This window comes from Periophthalmus magnuspinnatus, chromosome 7 (assembly GCF_009829125.3).
Source record: "Periophthalmus magnuspinnatus isolate fPerMag1 chromosome 7, fPerMag1.2.pri, whole genome shotgun sequence".
In the NCBI taxonomy this organism is placed as follows: Eukaryota; Metazoa; Chordata; class Actinopteri; order Gobiiformes; family Gobiidae; genus Periophthalmus; species Periophthalmus magnuspinnatus.
Window position 1 is genome coordinate 27,023,901 of NC_047132.1, and position 21,008 is coordinate 27,044,908.

Consider the following 21,008-nt stretch of genomic DNA (forward strand, 5'->3'; position numbering starts at 1 on the left):
TGAAGGGAGCTTGCATTGAGTCTTCCCAGGAGATAGAGAGGGGCGTGGGAAGATGGGGGAGCGAGGTGTGGGGGGGAGGGGGGTCGAGGTGGATAAAGGCAGGGGAGGGGTGTGTGTCTGCCCCTTTAGTTTTGGAGAGGCGCATGACACAGACTGGATCTGATCTGAGCAGTACCAGTCCAGTTCTCCTCCTGTTGCTGCAATGGGCTTCAGGGCCATGCTGCTGTCCGTGCTCCTGCTGTCCCTCCACTTGTCCAGGGCGGCTGTCATCACAGGGGTGAGTCCAGACCCACCTGGGTCACATGCATGTTCTGTGTCCTCACTATAAAATAGAAGACTAACATGCACCTTAAAAGTCATTGTTAAGGTGTTAAAGAAGAGAAAAATACTGTTCAGTAGTTCAAACCAAATAAAATAACAATCAAAAAACAAAAGTTACACCTGTGTGGGATGCTGCAGTCAGCTTTGAAATCTAACAGTATCACTGCAAACTGGCCACCACTTTAGATTAGCACATGCACAGATTTAACCAGCATTAGTAATCAGAGTGTTGAATATTGATTATTCTGTTGAATTTAACAGAAAATGTGTAGCATTTTGAATTGCATAACATGCGGTCAAACTCATTAAAACATTTATGCATTTGATGATAACAGTTATAGATAGTTATAATCAGTCATTTCTTACAGCTCTATTAATTAGGTGTGTTACCTCTGATGAACGTTGTAATTCTGGAGTAATAGAGCTGCCAATGGCCATATTCTCTGAAGTTTCTGCAGCAGAATCAGTTGTATATGGTAACTGTAGCATAGAAGAAGCATTGGCATCATCATTTGTAAGTGATCTGAATAGTTCAGGTCAATATAACTGCTGATTATTTCTAATTGGATAATAAATGATTGATGACAGAGCCCACATCCTCCTCCACTTCAGGGACTCTAGAGGAAATTATGCCATGGCCCGGACTGATCGTCATTACTAATTAGATTACAGAAATGATGGGCAGCAGATCACAAGTGTATGTTCATAAGTGCCATTATCTCATTATGTTTAAATGATGTGTATTTCAGGCATGTGAGCGGGACCTCCAGTGCGGGCTGGGTCTGTGCTGTGCCGTGAGTCTGTGGCTGAGGGGGCTCAGGATGTGTGTCCCGAGAGGAGTGGAGGGTGACGAGTGCCACCCCTTCAGCCACAAGGTAAAGACTGTACTATCTGTACTATCTAGTTTTGGTTCAGTTTGAGTTTTGATATGCTTTATGCTAAGGCTGTGCAGGGGATGTCATAATGTCATTCTCATAATCTTTGGAGTTAACCCTGCTAGGACGAGGGCACTGTTACATCTTACATTTTTAGTCTTTAAATTTTTAGTTCTATGTCCCAAAACAAGCAGTCTTGCTGGCAGGGTTCCACTAAAGCTTTCGTAAACTTGCTGATAACTGCAGAGGCTATTGATCGTCAGAGGGCAATCAGGGCTATGAATCAGGACTAACACCACATCCGTCTCTCAAATGTGTCGTTAAAAGAGCTGCTTTCTTACAGCTGCCCCTCAGCCTGTTAGCGCACTTGATGAACGGGTTTAAGCTGCCAGATTACACCTCCTCTTATATTGGGTTTCTGCATTTCAGGTGCCCTATCATGGAAAACGACTGCACCACACCTGCCCCTGCCTCCCTCACCTGGTCTGTACAAGATATGCCGACAACAAATACAAATGCACCGAGGACTTCAAAAACCTAGACTTTTGAGAAAAGCTTCATGGAATCTCCTGAGGAAACCGTCTCACTGACAACATGCCTCTATGCACTAAAGTCTACTGTATCAAAGAGCAAAAGTGCCACACATTCAGACTAGACACTTTATTTTTCTGTAAAATAAACATGTATACCTATAGCAAAAGAAAGATATTACATCTGTTAACCGGACAAAACGTAGGAGTTAAAACGCATTTTATCCAATTGACAGATTTAATATTTTTCTTTTGCTATGGATCAGACCTGAACGACTGAGGGATTACACAGATGTATACCTACGATATTCTTTTCACAATCATTTAATTTATTGAAAGAAGTGTACACATTATATTACAGTAAAACATTAATAAAATTGTGTTATGTGTGGATTTTTTTTTTGTGATTACATAAGAAAGATCATATGCATGTCCTTTCACCTTCAAAGTAAGTTATCTAAACCACGTGTCTAATTTTACCTAGAATATTATCAGCGTCGTTTCTTGTGAGGGACCAACATGAACAGCTATGACTGTAAATAATTTCTTGTTGCAAATTTGATAATCAAGTTATTTAGTCCTTTTCTTACAAGAGACAGTGCAAGCAGCGGATCTGGATAAATATTTTATGTAATTATAAGAATAACAATTTTCAATATTAAAAGTCTGATCAAGGAATAACTGGGAACGCATGGGCACTGACTGATGGGACTGAGCTTAGGAGATATTTTTCTTTACCAATATATGAAAAAAATGTATTTATTTATTCAATGTTTAACCAGGTGGGTCAATTGAGAACAACTTCTCATTTACAATGATGACCTGGATAGGCAGCAACAATAAAACACATAAAACACAAACGCAATTCACAAATCAAAGAATAAAACATTAAAAGGGGAAGGTAAAATAGTGGTTAAAAACATGTGCAATGATCTTTTAAAATTAAACAAATTGAGCTTTTAAAAACAGAGAGAGAAACAAAAGAACCAAGTTTTAAATCCTGCTGTAGATAGTTCCAGTCACTTGCTGAAAATCACCCAATATCAATGACATTGAAATAACCACCCATGTTTTGTTCATCACAATAAAACCTATACTTGTGTTGTGTAAGATTCCTCTCAGGTTCCAAATTTCCACAGCCAATCAAACAAAAGCTCTCAGTAAGGTCGACACACTGTAAATAACTTATCTCAAGGTTTGTTACACCTACAGTTAATGTGTGTATTTCCACTAACAATGTGACTTGTTTAACTGGTTGTGATAAGATGTAGATAAGAGCTTATGTTTCATTATGACACCCATACATTCACTAATTTTAATCTCAGGCTGATTTCATATCAAAGGGGAAGGAGACCGCAGTGTAAATAGAACCTTGGTGTGTCTTGGTGTATAAGGGGCGAAAGCAGTGGGAGAAACTTCACTCTTCTGAGTCCAACACTGAAGTCGCCCAACGCAATGAAGTGCCTAGTGATTGTGCTCCTGGCCCTCGTGACTCTGTCCGAATGCCTTCACAGGTCAGTAATACCTTATTGAGTGTCTGCACAGATAGATTTTTCTAAACCTCTTAAACCTGTTGCCATATTTGAACTTCTGCTGTATTTCAATCTTTTCAAAAATGTAACTATAACTTCTGAACACGCCACAAGCATGCTCCACAGCTGACAGTCCAAACCTGACAGTCCAAATGTTTCTGTGCTAGTGGTAGTGTAGTGAGTAGATGTATTAGATGTTTTCCACTGATTGTTGCAAAAAAACTGTTGCTGTTTCTGTGATTAGAATGCCGCTGATGAAGGGAAAGACTGCTCGGGAGCGTCTGATGGAGAGGGGTAAATGGGATGAGTACAGACGAAAGCATCCGTACAGCCCAATGGCCAAGTTCATGCAGACGGGAACCGAGCCAATGACCAACGATGCAGATGTGAGTGCATTTCATATACGCATTTCACAGCAGCAGTTTAAGACCTGTGACCTGTTCTAATACTGGCCCGTTACAGCTGTCCTACTATGGTGTGATCTCCATTGGCACCCCACCCCAGTCCTTCTCTGTCATCTTTGATACTGGCTCCTCCAACCTGTGGGTGCCATCTGTCTACTGCACCTCCAGCACAGCCTGTCGTATGTACTACCCGTAAACTGTATGCAAAGTATTTCTATATATAGTTTATGGTACTGTAGCACACATTGTATGGGTGTCATAATGAAACATAAGCTCTCAAATCCTTGGAAATGGTTGGAAATTTCATTGATTTCTGTTAGTATGCAAACATTTAACTGATAAAAAAAAAAAACACCTGGATTTCTGAAGGTGAAATGTAAATTTACCAACACCTCTGATGATGAGATTTAATAGGACTGGGCAATATAGGAATAAAAATGTCATTGGGATCTGATCAGATATTTTGGTGATATTATTATTTTGTGATTCACTGCTACCCTGTTTAATACAGCTCTATGTCCCTACACACTTTTCCCCATCCTTTCTTCCCATTGGTCGGTCTCTATCATACCAAGATACTACTACAAATGTTTGGCATATATCCTACCCCTAAGTGCTGCTGACTAAACACAATTGAAAAAGTTTACTGTGGACATAAATACTTTCCCTTTGCTCCTCTTTTTCTGTTGCAGAGAACCACAATCAGTTCAATCCCTCTAAGTCATCTACCTTTACTTGGGGAGGCCAGTCTCTTTCCATCCAGTACGGCACTGGGAGCATGAATGGATATTTGGGCAGCGATAATGTTGAGGTAACTCTATCCACAGGAGGGAGTAATAAATTACATTTTCTCCTATAATTTTAGGCTTGTTTTTTAATTTGTACATTTGATTAAGTATTCAGGCAACAGTTTCTGCTGTCCAGTGGACTACTAGGGAAATGACTATCGAATTTAATATACACTTCAGATATGACATTATATTTGCTAATACTTTATTAACACTTGATAGCAATTTGCATACATTGATGTCTAATAGCATTTCACAGTACAGTTTGAAACCAGTCTTGTCCCTGTGTTGCATTAGGTTGGGGGCATCACTGTGAAAAATCAAGTGTTTGGGTTGAGTCAGAGTGAGGCAGACTTCATGGCTGAGATGGCGGCAGACGGTATCCTGGGCCTGGCCTTCCAGTCCATTGCCTCTGACAACGTGATGCCAGTCTTCAAAAACATGGTCTCACAGAGCCTGGTGGCACAGCCCCTGTTCTCTGTCTATCTGAGCAGGTAATACTAACTTGCATACTCCAAATACTCTTCATGATAGAAGTCACTGCAGTGCAGATAGCCCCTCCTCTTCATAGTACAATTTCACCATAGAAAAGAGTGGAGTTTTATTTACATATTTATTGTTGACTACGTGACATGTCTGAAATGTACATGTATGACTCAGACTCTGAATTTGTTTTGCGACTATGTACAGAGCAGTGGGCAGAGATAAGGGGTAGGTGAAAACAGAACATTTTCAAGCACTCAAGCCTTGAATGCAGGACAATGCAGGATCACATGCATGAATCAATCAAAACTTTGAGTAAGGTAACGATAAGGGAACACTGTTATAACTAGGATAAAAGTTCACTGAAATAGATTTGACATATGCCTCCTATAATGTGCCATTTTTGTCACTGATAGCAATGATCAGCAGGGCAGTGAGGTGATCTTTGGAGGAGTTGACAGCACCCACTACACTGGGTCAATCACCTGGATCCCCCTGAGCTCTGCTACTTACTGGCAGATTAACATGGACAGGTACTCAGTGAAAATCCACCTCCAACATCGACCCGTTAAATGACCTCACTAATATGGTCTATTTGTTTTAAGTGTGACCATTAATGGACAGACCGTTGCCTGTTCCGGAGGCTGCCAGGCCATCATCGACACAGGCACCTCCCTCATCGTCGGCCCAAACACGGACATCAACAACATCAACTCCTGGGTCGGAGCATCAGTCAACCAGTACGGAGAGGTGAGTCATCCCATTATACCAGAACACTGACCACAATTTTCCATCGTTTCCTGGACCCAAAGTAAGCAAAAATCTTTACTCTGACGTCAAAAGTTTCAAATGAAAATAACTAATAAGACCTGGTAACTTGTGGTGGGGCTGGAAAGTTAAAGACACAAATAAATATATGAAAGGGCTTTAACACAGAGATCTTCTGTGCTTCATGTTATAGGCCATCGTGAACTGCCAGAACATCCAGAGCATGCCTGATGTTACCTTCAGTCTGAATGGAAGCTCCTTCACGGTCCCTGCCTCTGCCTACGTCTCCCAGGTGAAAACACTTAACTATCACGAGTTCCTCTTAACTGTGCAAAAAAATGGTTTAAATAATGTGGGTTTACTGCTTCTTTTTAGACCTTCTATATGACTGGGTTATTCTTGGTTAAATCCTGTTTTAGACTTGGATTTAAGCTTGATTACCTCTGGTGTAGAACTTGTTTCTACCTGGTCTGGTTTTGGCCCGGTTAAGTCTTTACTAGTTTATGAGTGTGTTGTTAGTTTGTTTCAACTTGATCTACTTGATCTGTCTCACCAAAACTTAGCCTGGTAACTAGTGTCAGCTGCTTGTCTCTAGGTTGGAAAAAATAAATACAACTTCATCGTGACAATTTTGCTTTAAATGCTTACTTTAAATCAGGGCTGTCCAAAAGTTTTGTCATTCAGGGCCACATATAAACATGCATGACGCAGAGTGCAACACCATTCTAAATGTTGCATTTGATGTAGGTTTGACTGAGCAACTGCACTTTTAATAAGGCACACAACATTAAAGTTATGTCAGTATCACATCACAATGTGTGTTATTTAGGTATCATATCATCCATCCATCCATCAATTTTCTTCCATCATATCATATCATTATTCAAACATTCAAGTACTACTATCACTACTACTACTTTGGATTATTTAGGCCAATTAAACAGGAAGCCTAAGGGCCAACAAAATGGGCCATAGTTTGTATACCACTGCTTTTAATTAATGAATAATGTAGTCAGTGTAAAAAAATACTGATTTTGCTATGCCTTTGTACAGAGCTCCAATAGCTGCTCCACTGGTTTTGGTCAAGGCGGAACTGAACCTCTCTGGATCCTGGGAGATGTCTTCATCAGGGAATACTATGCCATCTTTGACACACAGACCCAGTACATCGGATTGGCCAAGTCTGTGTAATCTGTTGGAGACTCTTAAACGTCTTTATGCAAATCATGGAACTGGACTGCATCTGTAGTGGTAGATTATATCAAATAAAAGCATTGGAAAAAAGTGAGTTCTCTGTTTGAATGTGAGTGGAGATACTAGAGGAAAATCTTTAGAAATCCTTTATCTTGTGTTGAAATGTCACACAATAATAAGTCTAGTCCAGCCTGGTCTTAAGAGACACCCACACCTCACCTCAGATTCATAATACTTCACTATCAGATTTAGGCGTAAAGAAAGACCAAGAATAGACTATATCATGTGGCTTTTGAGAACACCTCCCAGGGGGTCCAGAAGTTAAGAGAAGAGATGAACCAAAAAACAGATTTAACTAGAACTAGACTTAATTTTACATTCATAAAATCACTACTACAACTGGTTGCACAAAATATAAATTCTCACTATTTCAAAATAAAGGCCTAAACTGATCGGACTATGCATGCTCTGAACAAAGGCAAGATACAACAGAGAAGAAAAATAGGACTAGATAAGTCCCTAACAAAAAAAAACCAAAACAAAACAAAACACAAAAAAACACACAAAAACCAAAACAAAACACTGAATCACTCTACCATAAAAAATGTTCCTGTTCCTGTGGTTTCTGCACCCCATTGTAGAACCACTGATCCAGAGACAATGAAAAACTACCACTAAGTCATGGATGTTGATGGACTGCCAGTGTCGAGTACTCAACGTTGCCAGGATGTTGCGGGGCACGGTGACCTTCTTGTATTTTGGGCGCTCTCAAGTTTTCATATATTTGTGTGGGACTTTCGTGAGCTTTGAAATCCACTGTGGTGTAAACGATTGAACTGATTTCCTGAAACAGACAGAATGTCATCAGTTGGTATGGACAATTATCAATATAAAAAGATGCAAATTTCAATATCAGCCTTTAAAAAGAATTCAAACTTGTATTTATCCAGTACAGTATAGAATCAGAGTTAAAATAGACATAAAAGGACTGGGAATCCAAATATGTGGCTGGATGGTTACACACACTAAACACAACTAATTATATTATATCCCAAATAGATACATTATGTGATTATTACTATTATTTTACAAAAGTGAAAAGTTAATTTGTGAAGTTTATGGTTCCTGCAATAGAAAAAAAATATATTAATAACAACATCAGCAAATATAGCTTATTCCTAAAAGTAAGACAAATATTATACAATATAATGTAAATCATATAGGAGTATCTATGTGTCAGCTAACATTCTGAACCAAAAATAAGTGTATACATACTAGCACGTGTTTATGGTCAGATGATTGTGACTGCACTCACCACATGTTCCTGTTTCACACTCACTGAGGCTGTGTCTGTTAGAGGTGACTCAGCGTGCTTTGTATCTATAAAAACAACAGCTTGATAAGTGCTATTGGAAGTTGAATTATTTTGTGACAAACTTCAAACTCTATGTGTACATTGTGCTTACTGGACTGTTTCTGTTTTGCCTTCACGCAGCAGAAAACCAAAGCAGTCAGTGAAGAGATACAAATCACCGCTGCCATAGAGACAACAGCAGGGAGAGGGAAACTCCAGGGATCTCTTAAAACAAAATAATAGATCTTTTTAGTGCCAGATTAATACCTATGTTTAATATTTACATACAGCTTATGTGGAAATCCAGCTGATTTGATTTCAATGTGTTTTTTTATGTGACTGGACAATATTTGAATCACTCTTTTTGCTGCTATGACTGGTTTAGTAGAGGTACTCAATGTAACTTTTCTGGTGGGGGTCTGTTTGCAACGTAATGCAATTCCTTTGCCTGGAATGTCCCACCTTACAGCATTAACCATATCTATCTTTTATTTATTCAGCAAGTGTTTTTATTGCTCAAAATATGGGTTTCCTCTCCACAGATGGCCTTGTTGCTTCACCTGCTTGTTTTCAGGCAAACATTTCCATGAAAACAGGTTATCCCCACCAGCAATGTTCTGTATTGGACCTTTAAATAAAATTATATTCAGTAGACACCTGGGCAGATCACTCATGTCTTCATCCATGACAGGTTCAGTTGGCTCCAGGTCTGTAGCGATGCCATGAGCTTTAGTAGTGGTTTTATGGGATAGCAGATGATCAGAAGTATCTAACAAAACATATACAGATATTTAAATGAATAAATCAGTTTAAATAAAGAAATGGCATGCTTACCTTTCACTTCTACATAATAGTCTATGTAGATTGGGGTCCCCATAACAGTGCACCTGTAAAATCCCTGGTCACTGAACTGTGCATTTGAAATAGTGAACTGGAGCCAGCCGTCGCCCTGGCTCTGGGTCACTCTGCCTCTCAGAAAATCACACACGTATCCAGCACTGTTCAGCAGCAAGTAGCATCCTCCTGGATACAGCTTACAGCACGATTTGGAGTACGAGTTGTAAAATGGAGGAAAAGACAGTCTCAACGAAATGTTTGTGGCCTCCTCAAGGCTCTGCTGTCCATGTGCATAGGAAATGTCTACAGTAAAAGAAAAATACAAGATATAAAATGATTGTAGGAACATGGTAATTTTAAGAACCATTACAACATAGCCTGCAATATACTCACTCAGTAAAAGAAGGAAAACAAGAAGGAAAACAGAAGCAGACTTCATCTTGAATCGGCTACTTCTGTTTTTCAGTCTCATCTGCTCTGCCTTTAGTGTGCCGAGGTCTGAGGCCCCTCCTAAAAGGTTCAGAGAGCAAATATATTCTGCAGAAATAATCAAATATCATGTATATACCAATCCATGTATTTTTTCTCTTGGTGATAAGGTGTCATGGTACTCCCTTTTCCAAGTATTGTAAAACTCAAAAGCCTGTCATGATAACACATTTGGAAGGGCATTATATTGCTTAAGTAAATATAGATGATACAAAAAATATTCTTGATGTAAAATCCGTACAAAACACAAGCTGCAATAAATACATAACAGAATGCAACACTTACGAAGTCAGTTGATATTTATACAGTCATAGAAGTTTATAATTCAACTCTCTACAACTCAAATCTCATGATAGTACACAAATACTGTAACTCAATGAACCCACGATAACTACTGACCCCCAAAAAGTATTGTTCCACCTGTCCTGTACTGAACAATAAGTTGATATAGTAATTATCATGACAGGCCTAATAGTTTCTAACATGTTGAGTACATGTGAATGGTGGCATGAGGCTCTTTGATTCCTTGATTAGATTGGGCATTTCTTACAGTATTCCAGTCAAGTGTAGTGCACAAAATGTGTTTCAGATTTTACTCTCTCAGTTGATGAACATTACACAGCAATAATCAAGTCAATTGTCTACATAAAATGATTTATTTGGCATCATCTCTCCGGTTCTTATGAGTATGGACTAACTCAAACATATTTTCCCCCCCTTGAATAAATGAAAATGCAAAATCTATGTACATTATAATTAGCCAACACATTATCTTTCCACAATTAACATAAATAATCTTCTTATAAATCAAATATAAACACTCCTTTTGAGAACTTAAAAATCGCATATAGCCCATTTCTAAAACATTTCATCTCCTTTCAAAACATTGTCTTGCAAATGAAATCGTCCGAGGCACATAAACTCTTCATTAATTAAAAACAAGTTAAACAGCCCCATGATTAAGAGTAACAGGTGCAACATTTTCATTACAAAAGGCGATTTGTATTTTAACCAGTGCAACGCCCCCAGCAGGCGTGGAGGAGGCCCTTTAGTTCACAGTTTGTAGATGCATACGTAACAGGAGGTCTCTGCAGCTCTAGTGTTGTATGTTGTAGAAGTGGATCATTCGTCGGTGAAGGTGATGACATCATAGTGGATGCCTTGTCGCTGCAGCTGCTCCAGTTGTTCAGGTGTGGCCTCTGTGTAGACGGTCTGTGCCTGGGCCATAGCTGCATCTGCCACTGCTGAAATACACGATCACTTACAATGACCTGTGACCAATGTGACAATGACTCTGCTTAAAGAGCCTATATTATTCTATTTTCTGATCCATGTTATAATGTTGTTTCCTCAACAAAAACATTCCTGGAGTTGTGTTTTGTTTCATTCACACATGTAAAACACACAAACCCTGTGTGTTTAGGCTGAGTTCTTCTCTACACCTTATGACATCATGTGGTAAAACAGGAATTCTCCAATGTGTTTTAAACTCCATACACCTTGAGTAGAATCATTTGGATAATTTCACCCTGAATTGCCAATCTCTCCTGAACAAAAAGGAAATGGTAGCCATGCTGTATGCCCATTATTCAGAATAACAATAAGCAGATAAGCAGAGAACACTGGCCAGTTGTGAATGAAAGTGAAACATATTTTAGTTGAGTTGATAACACAAGCAACTGAGATAATATCCCACCAAACACTGGAACATTGGCAGAGGATAAATCCTGTTTTCTGATACTGTTATATGACATGAATTAAATAATGTATTAATGATATCTTCAGTACAATAAATTTTGCCTACAATGGTGAGAAAATGTGCACAGTTAAACAAATACAATTGATTTCTAGAATGATGATATAGTCCCAGATAGGGGTCAAGAGCTAGTTTTATTGTTGAATATGGTATTATTCATGATGAATACCCAAAAGAAAAATCCACCAATGTCTTTCTGAGGCCCTTGAACTCACTATATTAACAATTTTACTCAACCCTTAGCATTCTATTGGCTTATAATATTTAATGGAGATGAGATGTAAACCTGAAACTCAATAATAGTTGTACGATGCAGACAAATCTCACCTGTGACAGCCGAATGAGCTGCTGCCTCCAGTTCTTCTGCACTGACGACCTGCTGCTCTGACGTGACAGGAAGGTACTGGATCTGACCACCGTGACTCACCGCAATCTAAGCCAGAGCCATATCAGAATGAACGAGTATTTATTTACAATACCATAGCAACAACAACATATATATATTATCCCACCTTCTGCCCTTGCACAAAAGCTCTGTCCTGTTCTGAATACTGAATGATGTGTCCATCTGGCAGCTGACAGACAGAAACAGTTCAATCGCAGACACACTACATGATGACACTGGAGTGTAATTTCTCTAAAACAAACCTGGATCTGGTTCCCATCAGCTACCACAACATACTCCTGAGGAATTAAGTGCGAAACTCCATCTTGTGCAATGATGTATTGAACCTTTTGTTAGGCAAAAACAGGATTTTTTTTTTTTTTTTGTCAATTTAAAAATGAAACACAAACAAACAATGTAAAGTTATGTACCTCAGTCACTTGGTTGTCATCCGTCACTAGATGCTGAACTGCCTGCCCATCAATGGTTATGTATGGGCCTTCCTCCTGAACAAAAGCACTACACATTTAGGATTTGTTGGCTTTAATTGAAAGGTTATTAAAAATACAGAGCTCTTATACACCTGGTCCGATCCTGCCTGTTCCTGGGAGACAATGATGTGATCCTGTCCCAAAGCCTGGAGCCGCTCCGGAGAAATGACTGTCTGAGTCTGCAATGCTGTTTATCACACCACACAGGGAGATTAGCATTAGAGAGCTTATCAAATTGCAAATATGTTTATATGTTCTTACATTGAAGAGTGGCCAGAGCTTCCTCATCACTGTTAACTATTATTGTCTGTGTACTGGAGTTGCTCTTGCGAGTGTGATTGTCCTGGCTGTGGAGGCGCTCCATATGAAATTTCAGATGACCATTGCGTTTGAACCTAGGACATCAAAACCCTTTTTAACTATTCAAACAACTGATTTCAGACCAGTTTGAGTAAAATATATCAAAATGACAAGCTTTTCCAGGAAAACAAATTCTTGATTTTGTGAGTTCACAAACTCTTTCCTGTTTTGCACTCACCTGTGTGTTTCATAGTCATGTGGGAGACCAGAAACTCCTCTTTAGCTGTGGAATATTCATAGTAGTCGCATTTGAAGAATGTATTATTGGTGTGGGAGGGAAATGCTTTGTGTATTTGTGGACGAGTAAAATCCCTGTGCTTTTCCTTCAACTGGATTTAACTAAAATTTGATTTTTCAGCTTGTTCCACTGTTAGGACGCTTCAACCAAACAACATAAAACATTTGTTTGAACACTCCAATCATTGGTACCAATCACTTTCAGCAAGAGTTGTCACAGATTGATGTGTAGAACTCTATTCAGAGGGCTACACATGTCAATCTCGCGACAGCCAGGTTATAAAATGCCTGGAGGATTTACAATGATGCTTACCTTTGCCCACACTGATTACAAGAAAATGGTTTCTCATTGGTGTGAGTCATTATATGTCTCCGTAGGTCTTTCTTGTTTTTGGAGGCAAAGCTGCAGCTGGGACATTTGTGAGGACGTAAATAAGAATGCAGCTCCATGTGACTCTGAAATTATCAACATAAAAATGAATTAAGTAACTGCTAAACATTTAAAAGCCATAGCTGCTTACCGAAAGTGTAAACCATACCTTGACGTCCAACCAAGAGGCCGATGTAAAGTCACAGTCTGCACACTTAAATGTGTTGGGGTCTATGTGCGCCCTCTTGTGGTTCTCCATGTCAGAACGCCCTTGGAAGGACTCCATGCAGATGCGACAGGAAAACCTTTTGGTATTGAGACCTGGTGAGCTCACAGTTGAAGGGGAGACTGGGGCATCACTGCTCAACTGACAGAAAAAAACAAAAATAGGTTTGCGTATTTGATCTACACTTAATTGATGACTACAATGAAACAAAACAGCAATACAATACCTCAACTTGTTGCAAAACTCCTTCAGGCAGAGCTGCAGTGAGGTAGAACTTTTCATTTTTTGCATTGTCTTGTGATGGAGTCTTCTCATTAGCACTTAAAGAATATGATTCACAGTTAATGTCAATATGAAACTAATATGACATATTGCACTTTAAATGTTTAAATCTGACTGACCCAGAACTCTGAATGTCCTCAGCTGATTGCTCCACCACATTGTAGTCTTCGCTTTCATAGTCCCCGATCGTAATCTGAGTGATTTCTCCAGACTGGGAGGAAGTTTCTTCATAGGCTTCCTGTAGCACAGTCTCGCCATTCTCAGACACATGGACAGTGACGATCTTTGGTGCTAAACCAGAGGCTGTACCTGGAGCTGAAGTAACTGTCCATGTACCTTTTTCTTTACCATCAGGATTTAACACAGCAACCTACAAAAGATGGCCAATATTACACCCAGATATTGTCTAGGTAAAAAATTTAAAAAGACTTACCTGTAAGGAGTTTCCCACCAGTTCTCGTGCATTACTCATGTTAAGCAGCAGGTCAAGAGCATTCTGAGCTGAAAGGTCCCCAGATTCACCTAAAAAAGAAAGTGGATTAATCATAGTTACAAATGCAATTTTATCCTTTTTTAATTTTATGTATTTCTTTATTTTGTTTTTACAAACCTTGCTCATAGATAATAGTGTTTCCTAAAGCATCCTGGGTAACAGCAGCATTTTCCATGCCTTGTATTGCTTGTAGAGTTGATGGATCCACCGCAACCTTCAAATTTGTAGTAATAAGTAATTCATTGTAGGATTTGTATATATAGTGTTTCTTTATGCAGGAGACACTTACAATAGTGTTTTGCAGACCCTGTACATTCTCGTGCTGCTGTTTGAGCTCCTCAATTTGCTGCAGGGTAAAGAAGGGTTTGCGTCGTTTCTGGGTGGGCTCCTCGGGGTGAGCCTGGGACCACTCCTCAAATGCCTCTGGGTGCCGACACTGCACATGCAAACGCAGGTTCTTTCTGTGTTTGGTCATGAAGTGGCACATGCTGCAGGAGAAAGGCTTCTCCCCTAAAGAAATATGTTTGTTAACATCCACTTGGGCCAACCTTTTGAAAACTTTATTATGTTTATTCATTTGTTTCATGAGCTAATTATTAACAAACTTAAACCCAATTTTCCTGTGGCGCACACTATGGGCATTTTCCCCATGCACTCACCTGTGTGTTTGATAGCCATATGAGAGACCAGAAACTCCTCTTTAGCTGTGGCATATTTGCAGTAGTCACATTTGAAGGGTCTATCATTGGTGTGTGACAACTGATGGTTGAGAAGCATCTTCTTATTGTCACAGGTGTATTCGCAAAACTCACATTTGAATCTGAAAACAGACATGTGGCTAGACAAACCATGTGATGAAAGTAAAGCAAAATATATATAAAATATATATACACAATTCCTTACTTGTTCTCTCCAAGACTTTGGATGTGAGTCAGAAGGTGCATCTTAAATGTGTATCGTTTCTTAAAAGATTTCCCACACTAAAAAAAAAACAACAAAAACCGATGTATCATTAAATCATTATTAGAAATGTTACGTTAAGTCTTAAACACGGACCTTGTCACACATGTGAGGCTTCTCAGAGCTATGTGTCTTCATGTGCTGGGTCAGCCTCTTTTGCAGTGGATAAACCTTGTGACAGATAGGGCAGGGGAACTCTGATGTCTTTGAACCCTGTGAAAGTGTGATTTTTAATAAACATTTCCAAATTTAAAAGCAACAAAAGGTTCTGACCCTGAAGCAAAACATAACGTTACCATATCTGGTTTCTTTTTTCTGTAAAAAATAAACAAAAAAGATAAAATGCTATTAGTGTTGAAATTTTTTGTGTAAAATGTAACAGTATATTGTTGTAGAAGGAATTACACTTTTCTGTGGACAGCTGCATGACGAAGCACATCCTTCTTGTAGACACTTGTATAATCACACTCGTCACACTTGAAGGGCTTTGTACCTTCATGATTAAACATGTGTTCCTGCAATTTTAAAATGTTACACACTGTAGAAAAAAAATTCATAATATCTCAAAAACGTAATGGCGGACCTTTAGAGATGTCCACCGTTTGCAATGGTAGTTGCATTGGAGACATTTGAACAGCTCAGGATCATTGCCTTCATGGGAGTCTACATGGAATCTCAAATCTTCTTGAGTGAGGAACCGTGAACCACAAATCCAACAGTTGTGAGGTCTTTGCAGTGGCTTTAGGGATTTGTAGTACCGACTAAAGGGAAATAGAAACAGTGAATATGTAGATGCTCCATAAATTCAGAGTTAAAACGATAGCTTTTAAACTCACTTGCGATTAATATACTTCTTGTATTTCTTTCGCAGAAAATGTTTTGAGGGTCGTCCTCGTTTCTTTGGAAGGAATTCCTCCCCAGCCTGTGAGATGGAGGAAGGATCTTTGTTCTCAGAGTCTGACTGGCTTATGGCCATTTCTGCTGAATCTTCTGTAATCACTTCAGCAGGTCCATTGTCAACACCAGAGGAGCTAGCCTCTTCAGGGGCACTAGTGTCCATATGGCTCGACACTTTAGCAATACTGTCTGCTTCTGAAACAAATAGCATAAAATAATGAAAAAAACATAAATATATATTTAAGTTTAATGGATACAAGGAATCAAACCTTTGCTATTACAGCCTTCCTCTGGCGGAGTGTACTTTCGTGGTCGTCCCACTTTGCGTTTGGGACGGCCCTCAGTGGAGGATTTTGGTTGTGTAGGCCTTTTAAGCAGGGCAGGTGGTCTTCCTTTGCAGTCTTCGTCAACTGGGTTATAGTCACTATCCTCTGAAAGACAATACAATTTGTAAATGCACATGTGTTATATTTGGCAGTTCTGTCAGATCAAGCTACCTTCAGAATCATCTATGGCGCCAGCATCCACAATGTCATCGTCCTCCTCCTCTGCTGCCTGAGCCGCCTGCTCTTGCTTCGCCTTCATCTGCTCCACTCGCTCCAGCTCCGCCTGACGTCGGGCCAATGTTTCACTCTTTGAGGGCCGCCCACGTTTACGTTTCTTTGGCATATCTCCTTTACATCAAATATAGCAACACAACAATTATCATTACTTCATGTTTATAATAATCACTTGTATTTATATTACTACACAAGCTTGATAAGCTTCTCAAAGCTTATCAAGCCTCTACAGTATCACTATTGTAATATCTTAAGTAAATATAATATTCTGGATCTTGAAAGTTATCAGGTATTTGTGGATGATTGCCTTATTTTTAAAGTTTTAAATGGACTTGCTCCTCCACCATTAATGGATTTTATAAGTAAAAAAATGACTGACTGAGTTAATACCAGAGCATTGACCAGAGGAGACTGACATACAGAGACGCAGGACCAAATTTGGCCAAATGGTGACATCTGTCAGAGTATCACAGTCATGGAACGCATTACCGGCCCATGTCAGGAACTGTGGGTCCTTTTCAACCTTCAAGAACACTCTTAAACATTGGTTGAAAAATAATCAAACATGCTCACACATGTAGATTATTTTTCTCTTGGGGCATCTTAAACTCAGAATATGGTCTATTGTGGTTAACTTGCCGTCATGTCTATGTGCACTTTTGTCTCATCTGTGTGTTTCTCTAAATGTTCTGTTTCTGACCTGCCTTAGGACAATGGATGTAAAGTAGCTATTCTGCTAATTCCGGCATATTTACATTGATGCTGTTTGTTGACATGTTGATTAATATGCACTGTCCTAATTAAAATAAATAAATAAAATAAATAAAGTGTGAAGTTGTAGGTAATTACTTACTACCTCCCTGCACTGTGGTCTTAAGTTATTTCAGTAACCAAAGCTGCCTTGGGTCTTACTGATGGAAATGGCTGCTAATCTGTACTGGCTTCAACTACTACACTCTTCTCACCCCAAACTTTAAAACATTTTTACCTGCATTATTGAAGTGCTTGTCCCGCATGTGGTTAATGAGTGTATTTCTGGACGTACTTTTGTATGGACACATTTTGCATTTAAACTGTTGTACAATCACAACTTCCATCATGTCTTCCAGGTTAAGTGGCTGGTACCCTGAACCCTGTGCCATTGTGGATGTGTCTGTTTGCTGGGGTATCTCAGCCTCATGCTGTGGTCCTTGGGTGCCCTGATGTCCTTCTTGACTATATGAGCACTGAGGCGTGGGCTCCGGCTCTGTATGAGGGGTGTATGTGCAGCTGCTGCTGATGTAAGGTCCAGATTGGCTCTCGCTGCATTCAAGCGCCTCGGGAAGGCCACGGGAGCTGGCCGTGTCCGCCACAGGATGATCTGAAGAGGAGCTCTCCTCAGCATACAGAGAGGCCTCTGGGTCATTGCTGTTCTCAGTGTAACCGGAGTGCTGTGGTGGCTGCTGGGAGTGCTGGGGCTGGTCAGGGCCATCCATTTGCTCATCATCATCATCATCATCATCATCTTCATCTCGAGACTGGTACCGAGAACAGCCAGGTTGCTCTGAGTCCACACACCCCACTCCATATTCAGCTCCATACTGGCGACTGGAAGGAGCTTTGTGGTCCGCACTGCTGTCAATGTAACCGCGCAAATGGGTTTGCTCCTGATAACCCCTACTGCACTCCACCACATAGTGACTACGGCTGGTGGGGTTTGAGTCAGCTCCACTGCATTCTACATATCCAGGTAAGTCCTGGTCACTGTTATCTCCGCTGTAGTCAGGGAAACTAGACTGAGAGCGGGTCTGGTCCGGCTCCTGACCTGAACACCCTACATAGGAAGAGGAGGACTCTCCAGTCTGATCAGGGCCATCTGTGCTGCATTCTATGTACAGGGAGGGGTGAGAGTGTCCCGGCTGGTCCGGTTGACTGCTACTGTCCTCTGGGTAGCTCGAAGGTCCCGGCTGGTCGTCTGGTTCCAGGTTACGCTGCAGGTCTCTCTGGTCCAAACATGTGGATGTAGGGCCTTCACTGAGAGCTTCTATGGCTATGCGACCTGATAAGGCAGACGATGACATCTGGGTTGCCATAGGAGCACCTAATTAATTAAGAAACATAAAACAAATTTTAGTAATATGAATAATTAATAATAGTTATGTAAATATATACCATAGATTCCCTGAAAATGTCATGTCTAAAGTAATTTACAGTAGTCAAAGGATTTAAGGAAAAGATCAAAGTTCACACCATCATCTGGTCCTTGTAAAATTAAATACTGTGTTGTTTCTGCATCACCATCTTCAGCACTGGTGACAGCGATACAGCCTAAAAGTAAAAAGAATAAACTATATTTTGCTGGAAAAAGAATAAAAATTACATAAACATATTTTATCCTCATACCATTCATAATGTCAGGGCCAATGGTGGACTCTATGATCTTGTCGATGGCAGAGCCCAGGTCTGATGAGGTAGAAGCAGTTGAATCTGAAACCATCATGGCTCCATCTGGGACAGCGCTAGAGTGGACAAGGACCTGGGCCGACTCTGATACCAGCACAGACTGAGTGACTGTGGACACACTGGACACACTGGTGGACTGGGCGACCGACGAGGAGTCCGGAAGGTGCACTGACGATACTCGGGCATCTGTGCTGGAGCTTGTCTCTGGTATAAATACCTTCACAAAACAATAATGATTTAACTCCTCAGAATCATAGACATTGTGTGCAATACTGTTGATTTCCTATGAATCCGTTTCTAACCTCAAGCCCCTCTGAGCTCTGCCCTACATGGCAGTCAGACTCTGGGGCAGGTGTGTGGGAGGCAGCGGCATCACTGCTGTCTGCAGACATGGCCTCTGATGACTCCATGCCCATGCCACTCTCAGATGGCTCCTCCATCCCAGATGGCCCAGCATCACTACTGCTCTCCACCTCATTCTCCTCTGAATCCATCACTATCAGAAACACAAAACAGGACCTCATCATCAAGAATACATTTGCTGTTGCTTATACTTATGCAGCTGATGTAACATTATGTATTGTCTTCAATTATTGTCTACTGTGCTTAGATGTGAATAACATTTTTAAAAGGTCCTATATTAAACAAAACTGACTCTTATACCTTTAAACCATACCATAATGCTGTTGTGTTTGTGTTCTCTCTACAACTCCAAAGCTCAAAATGTTCTGTTCTACCCGGTGATGTCACGAAGCAGTGATTTTCAAGCTAACAGCAACCTTTTACCTTTAGTTCAGTAGAGATTGGCATTTGGGCTGAAATGATTCTAGTGAAGGTGTAAGGAGTTTAAAAACTCAGTGAAGCTTTTCTGTATTATCACATGACATCACAAGGTGGAACAGTGTTTTCAGTTTGAGAGAAGAACTTATCCTAAATATGCAGGGTTTGTGTGAAACAAAACACAACTTCAGGTATGTTTATGATGAGAAAACAACTTTATATATATCACAAAATTGTGTAATATGGGGCCTTTAAATTGTCCCACATCATCCTAATTAGATACATGGTTGAGCCCATTTCAAAGACTGTTAAAACAGTTTATGGAGTTGCGTTTTCCCATAGTGATGCGGTTTTGTGTTTCTTAGTTTGTTGCATTGTTCATGGGAAAGTCTCATTCGGGCATTGACAACATAAAATGTGGCCAAGTGCTCGCACAACAAAGTCAGCACAGTACAATGGAAACTGGTTTGTTGTTTTGTCTTTCGTGACAAATAAGGCTGAGGCTAGTGGTGGTAGATCCATGGTTAAAATGCTGAATGGGTGGTTGTTGTTGTTGTTGTTAGCCTTTAAGCTAGTCGTTGGCAGCTTTGTTGTTTGCTGCGGGTCCACGGATAGAAACCATACAACCAAAGAATAACACGACATGGATTTAGGAGCTTGTTCAGTGTTGTTAGCTGTAACCACATCAACACCAAACTACAGTGAGTGTGCTTGGAGAAAGGGGCCTAGCTGCCCTTCACCCTGCCTGCTCCGTGTCGCCATTTTACTCGGCTCCGTTTTCCACTCAGGCAATCTGAGAGTTCTACTGGGGACCTCAAGGGCCCGAGCGAGCTAACAGACCGCCCAAATACCGCCCCTGAAGAAAACTATTCATTATTCTCTCCGCGGCACAAGATGCACTGTTCTTTTATCTTACCGTGTATATAAAACTCGGCTGATCCTTTATGCAGAAGGTTGAAATTCAGCGGTTGTCTGTATAAGAAAATACTTGCTTCTTTCTAGTCGGTCGCCATGAGTATCCCCTAGCTTCCTGTGCGTGTAGCCGGATCTTATTTATGATTTTGTGTTTACATCGCTCAACTGTGGTTTATATAAGGGTCGGTTTAAGTAGAACACTCCGAGAGATGTCTCTGTAAACTTAGATAGTTGATCCGGTTGTTAAAACGGTTGTAATTTAAATTCAAACACACCAAA

At 40.2% G+C, this 21,008-nt stretch overlaps 4 protein-coding genes across 4 annotated transcripts; 2 read left to right on the plus strand and 2 right to left on the minus strand.

Moving 5' to 3' along the window:
* The first annotated feature begins 141 nt into the window (after positions 1–141).
* Positions 142–1,871, plus strand: prok1 (prokineticin 1). Its single transcript, XM_033970229.2, has 3 exons — positions 142–277; positions 1,071–1,196; positions 1,626–1,871. The coding sequence occupies exons 1-3, from the start codon at positions 203–205 to the stop codon at positions 1,743–1,745; spliced, it is 321 nt and encodes a 106-aa protein (XP_033826120.1). The 5' UTR covers positions 142–202; the 3' UTR covers positions 1,746–1,871.
* A 1,267-nt stretch (positions 1,872–3,138) lies between these two features.
* Positions 3,139–6,982, plus strand: LOC117374079 (pepsin A-like). The gene is made up of 9 exons (XM_033970228.2): positions 3,139–3,240; positions 3,503–3,644; positions 3,721–3,841; positions 4,355–4,473; positions 4,748–4,944; positions 5,350–5,466; positions 5,539–5,683; positions 5,895–5,993; positions 6,755–6,982. Exons 1-9 carry the CDS (start codon positions 3,182–3,184, stop codon positions 6,890–6,892), a joined length of 1,137 nt encoding a protein of 378 aa, XP_033826119.1. The 5' UTR covers positions 3,139–3,181; the 3' UTR covers positions 6,893–6,982.
* Positions 6,323–9,537, minus strand: LOC129456390 (uncharacterized). The gene is made up of 6 exons (XM_055223069.1): positions 9,480–9,537; positions 9,084–9,389; positions 8,907–9,018; positions 8,362–8,474; positions 8,211–8,275; positions 6,323–7,739 (listed from the first exon to the last, which is right to left on the minus strand). The coding sequence occupies exons 1-6, from the start codon at positions 9,523–9,525 to the stop codon at positions 7,575–7,577; spliced, it is 807 nt and encodes a 268-aa protein (XP_055079044.1). The 5' UTR covers positions 9,526–9,537; the 3' UTR covers positions 6,323–7,574.
* A 681-nt stretch (positions 9,538–10,218) lies between these two features.
* LOC117374077 (zinc finger protein 335-like) lies at positions 10,219–20,919 on the minus strand. Its single transcript, XM_033970225.2, has 28 exons — positions 20,731–20,919; positions 19,337–19,530; positions 18,975–19,251; positions 18,822–18,899; positions 17,581–18,672; positions 16,530–16,706; positions 16,302–16,463; positions 15,972–16,227; positions 15,719–15,896; positions 15,541–15,650; positions 15,432–15,450; positions 15,232–15,348; positions 15,079–15,155; positions 14,835–14,995; positions 14,465–14,685; positions 14,293–14,389; positions 14,116–14,204; positions 13,802–14,052; positions 13,627–13,720; positions 13,344–13,541; positions 13,118–13,260; positions 12,469–12,602; positions 12,300–12,394; positions 12,148–12,222; positions 11,980–12,063; positions 11,844–11,906; positions 11,659–11,764; positions 10,219–10,819 (listed from the first exon to the last, which is right to left on the minus strand). The coding sequence occupies exons 2-28, from the start codon at positions 19,526–19,528 to the stop codon at positions 10,698–10,700; spliced, it is 4,668 nt and encodes a 1,555-aa protein (XP_033826116.1). The 5' UTR covers positions 19,529–19,530; positions 20,731–20,919; the 3' UTR covers positions 10,219–10,697.
* Between the last annotated feature and the right edge of the window lie 89 nt (positions 20,920–21,008).

Bases quoted from the DNA above. Each gene is read 5' to 3' on its own strand.
- LOC117374077 (XM_033970225.2), bottom strand. From the start codon at position 19,528: ATGGATTCAGAGGAGAATGAGGTGGAGAGCAGTAGTGATGCTGGGCCA. The intron at 16,228-16,301 runs GTTTGATTCCTT...TATTTGTTTCAG, and splicing joins GGAAGGCTGTAATAGCAAAG to AAGCAGACAGTATTGCTAAA. The intron at 13,542-13,626 runs GTATTGTATTGC...TTTTTCTGTCAG, and splicing joins GAGTTTTGCAACAAGTTGAG to TTGAGCAGTGATGCCCCAGT.
- LOC129456390 (XM_055223069.1), bottom strand. From the start codon at position 9,525: ATGAAGTCTGCTTCTGTTTTCCTTCTTGTTTTCCTTCTTTTACTGA. The intron at 9,019-9,083 runs GTAAGCATGCCA...ATGTTTTGTTAG, and splicing joins CTATTATGTAGAAGTGAAAG to ATACTTCTGATCATCTGCTA. The intron at 7,740-8,210 runs GTGAGTGCAGTC...TGTCTGTTTCAG, and splicing joins GTGTGAAACAGGAACATGTG to GAAATCAGTTCAATCGTTTA.
- LOC117374079 (XM_033970228.2), top strand. From the start codon at position 3,182: ATGAAGTGCCTAGTGATTGTGCTCCTGGCCCTCGTGACTCTGTCCGAA. The intron at 3,241-3,502 runs GTCAGTAATACC...TTCTGTGATTAG, and splicing joins CTGTCCGAATGCCTTCACAG to AATGCCGCTGATGAAGGGAA. The intron at 4,474-4,747 runs GTAACTCTATCC...GTGTTGCATTAG, and splicing joins TGGGCAGCGATAATGTTGAG to GTTGGGGGCATCACTGTGAA.
- prok1 (XM_033970229.2), top strand. From the start codon at position 203: ATGGGCTTCAGGGCCATGCTGCTGTCCGTGCTCCTGCTGTCCCTCCAC. The intron at 278-1,070 runs GTGAGTCCAGAC...TGTGTATTTCAG, and splicing joins GGGCGGCTGTCATCACAGGG to GCATGTGAGCGGGACCTCCA. The intron at 1,197-1,625 runs GTAAAGACTGTA...TCTGCATTTCAG, and splicing joins GCCACCCCTTCAGCCACAAG to GTGCCCTATCATGGAAAACG.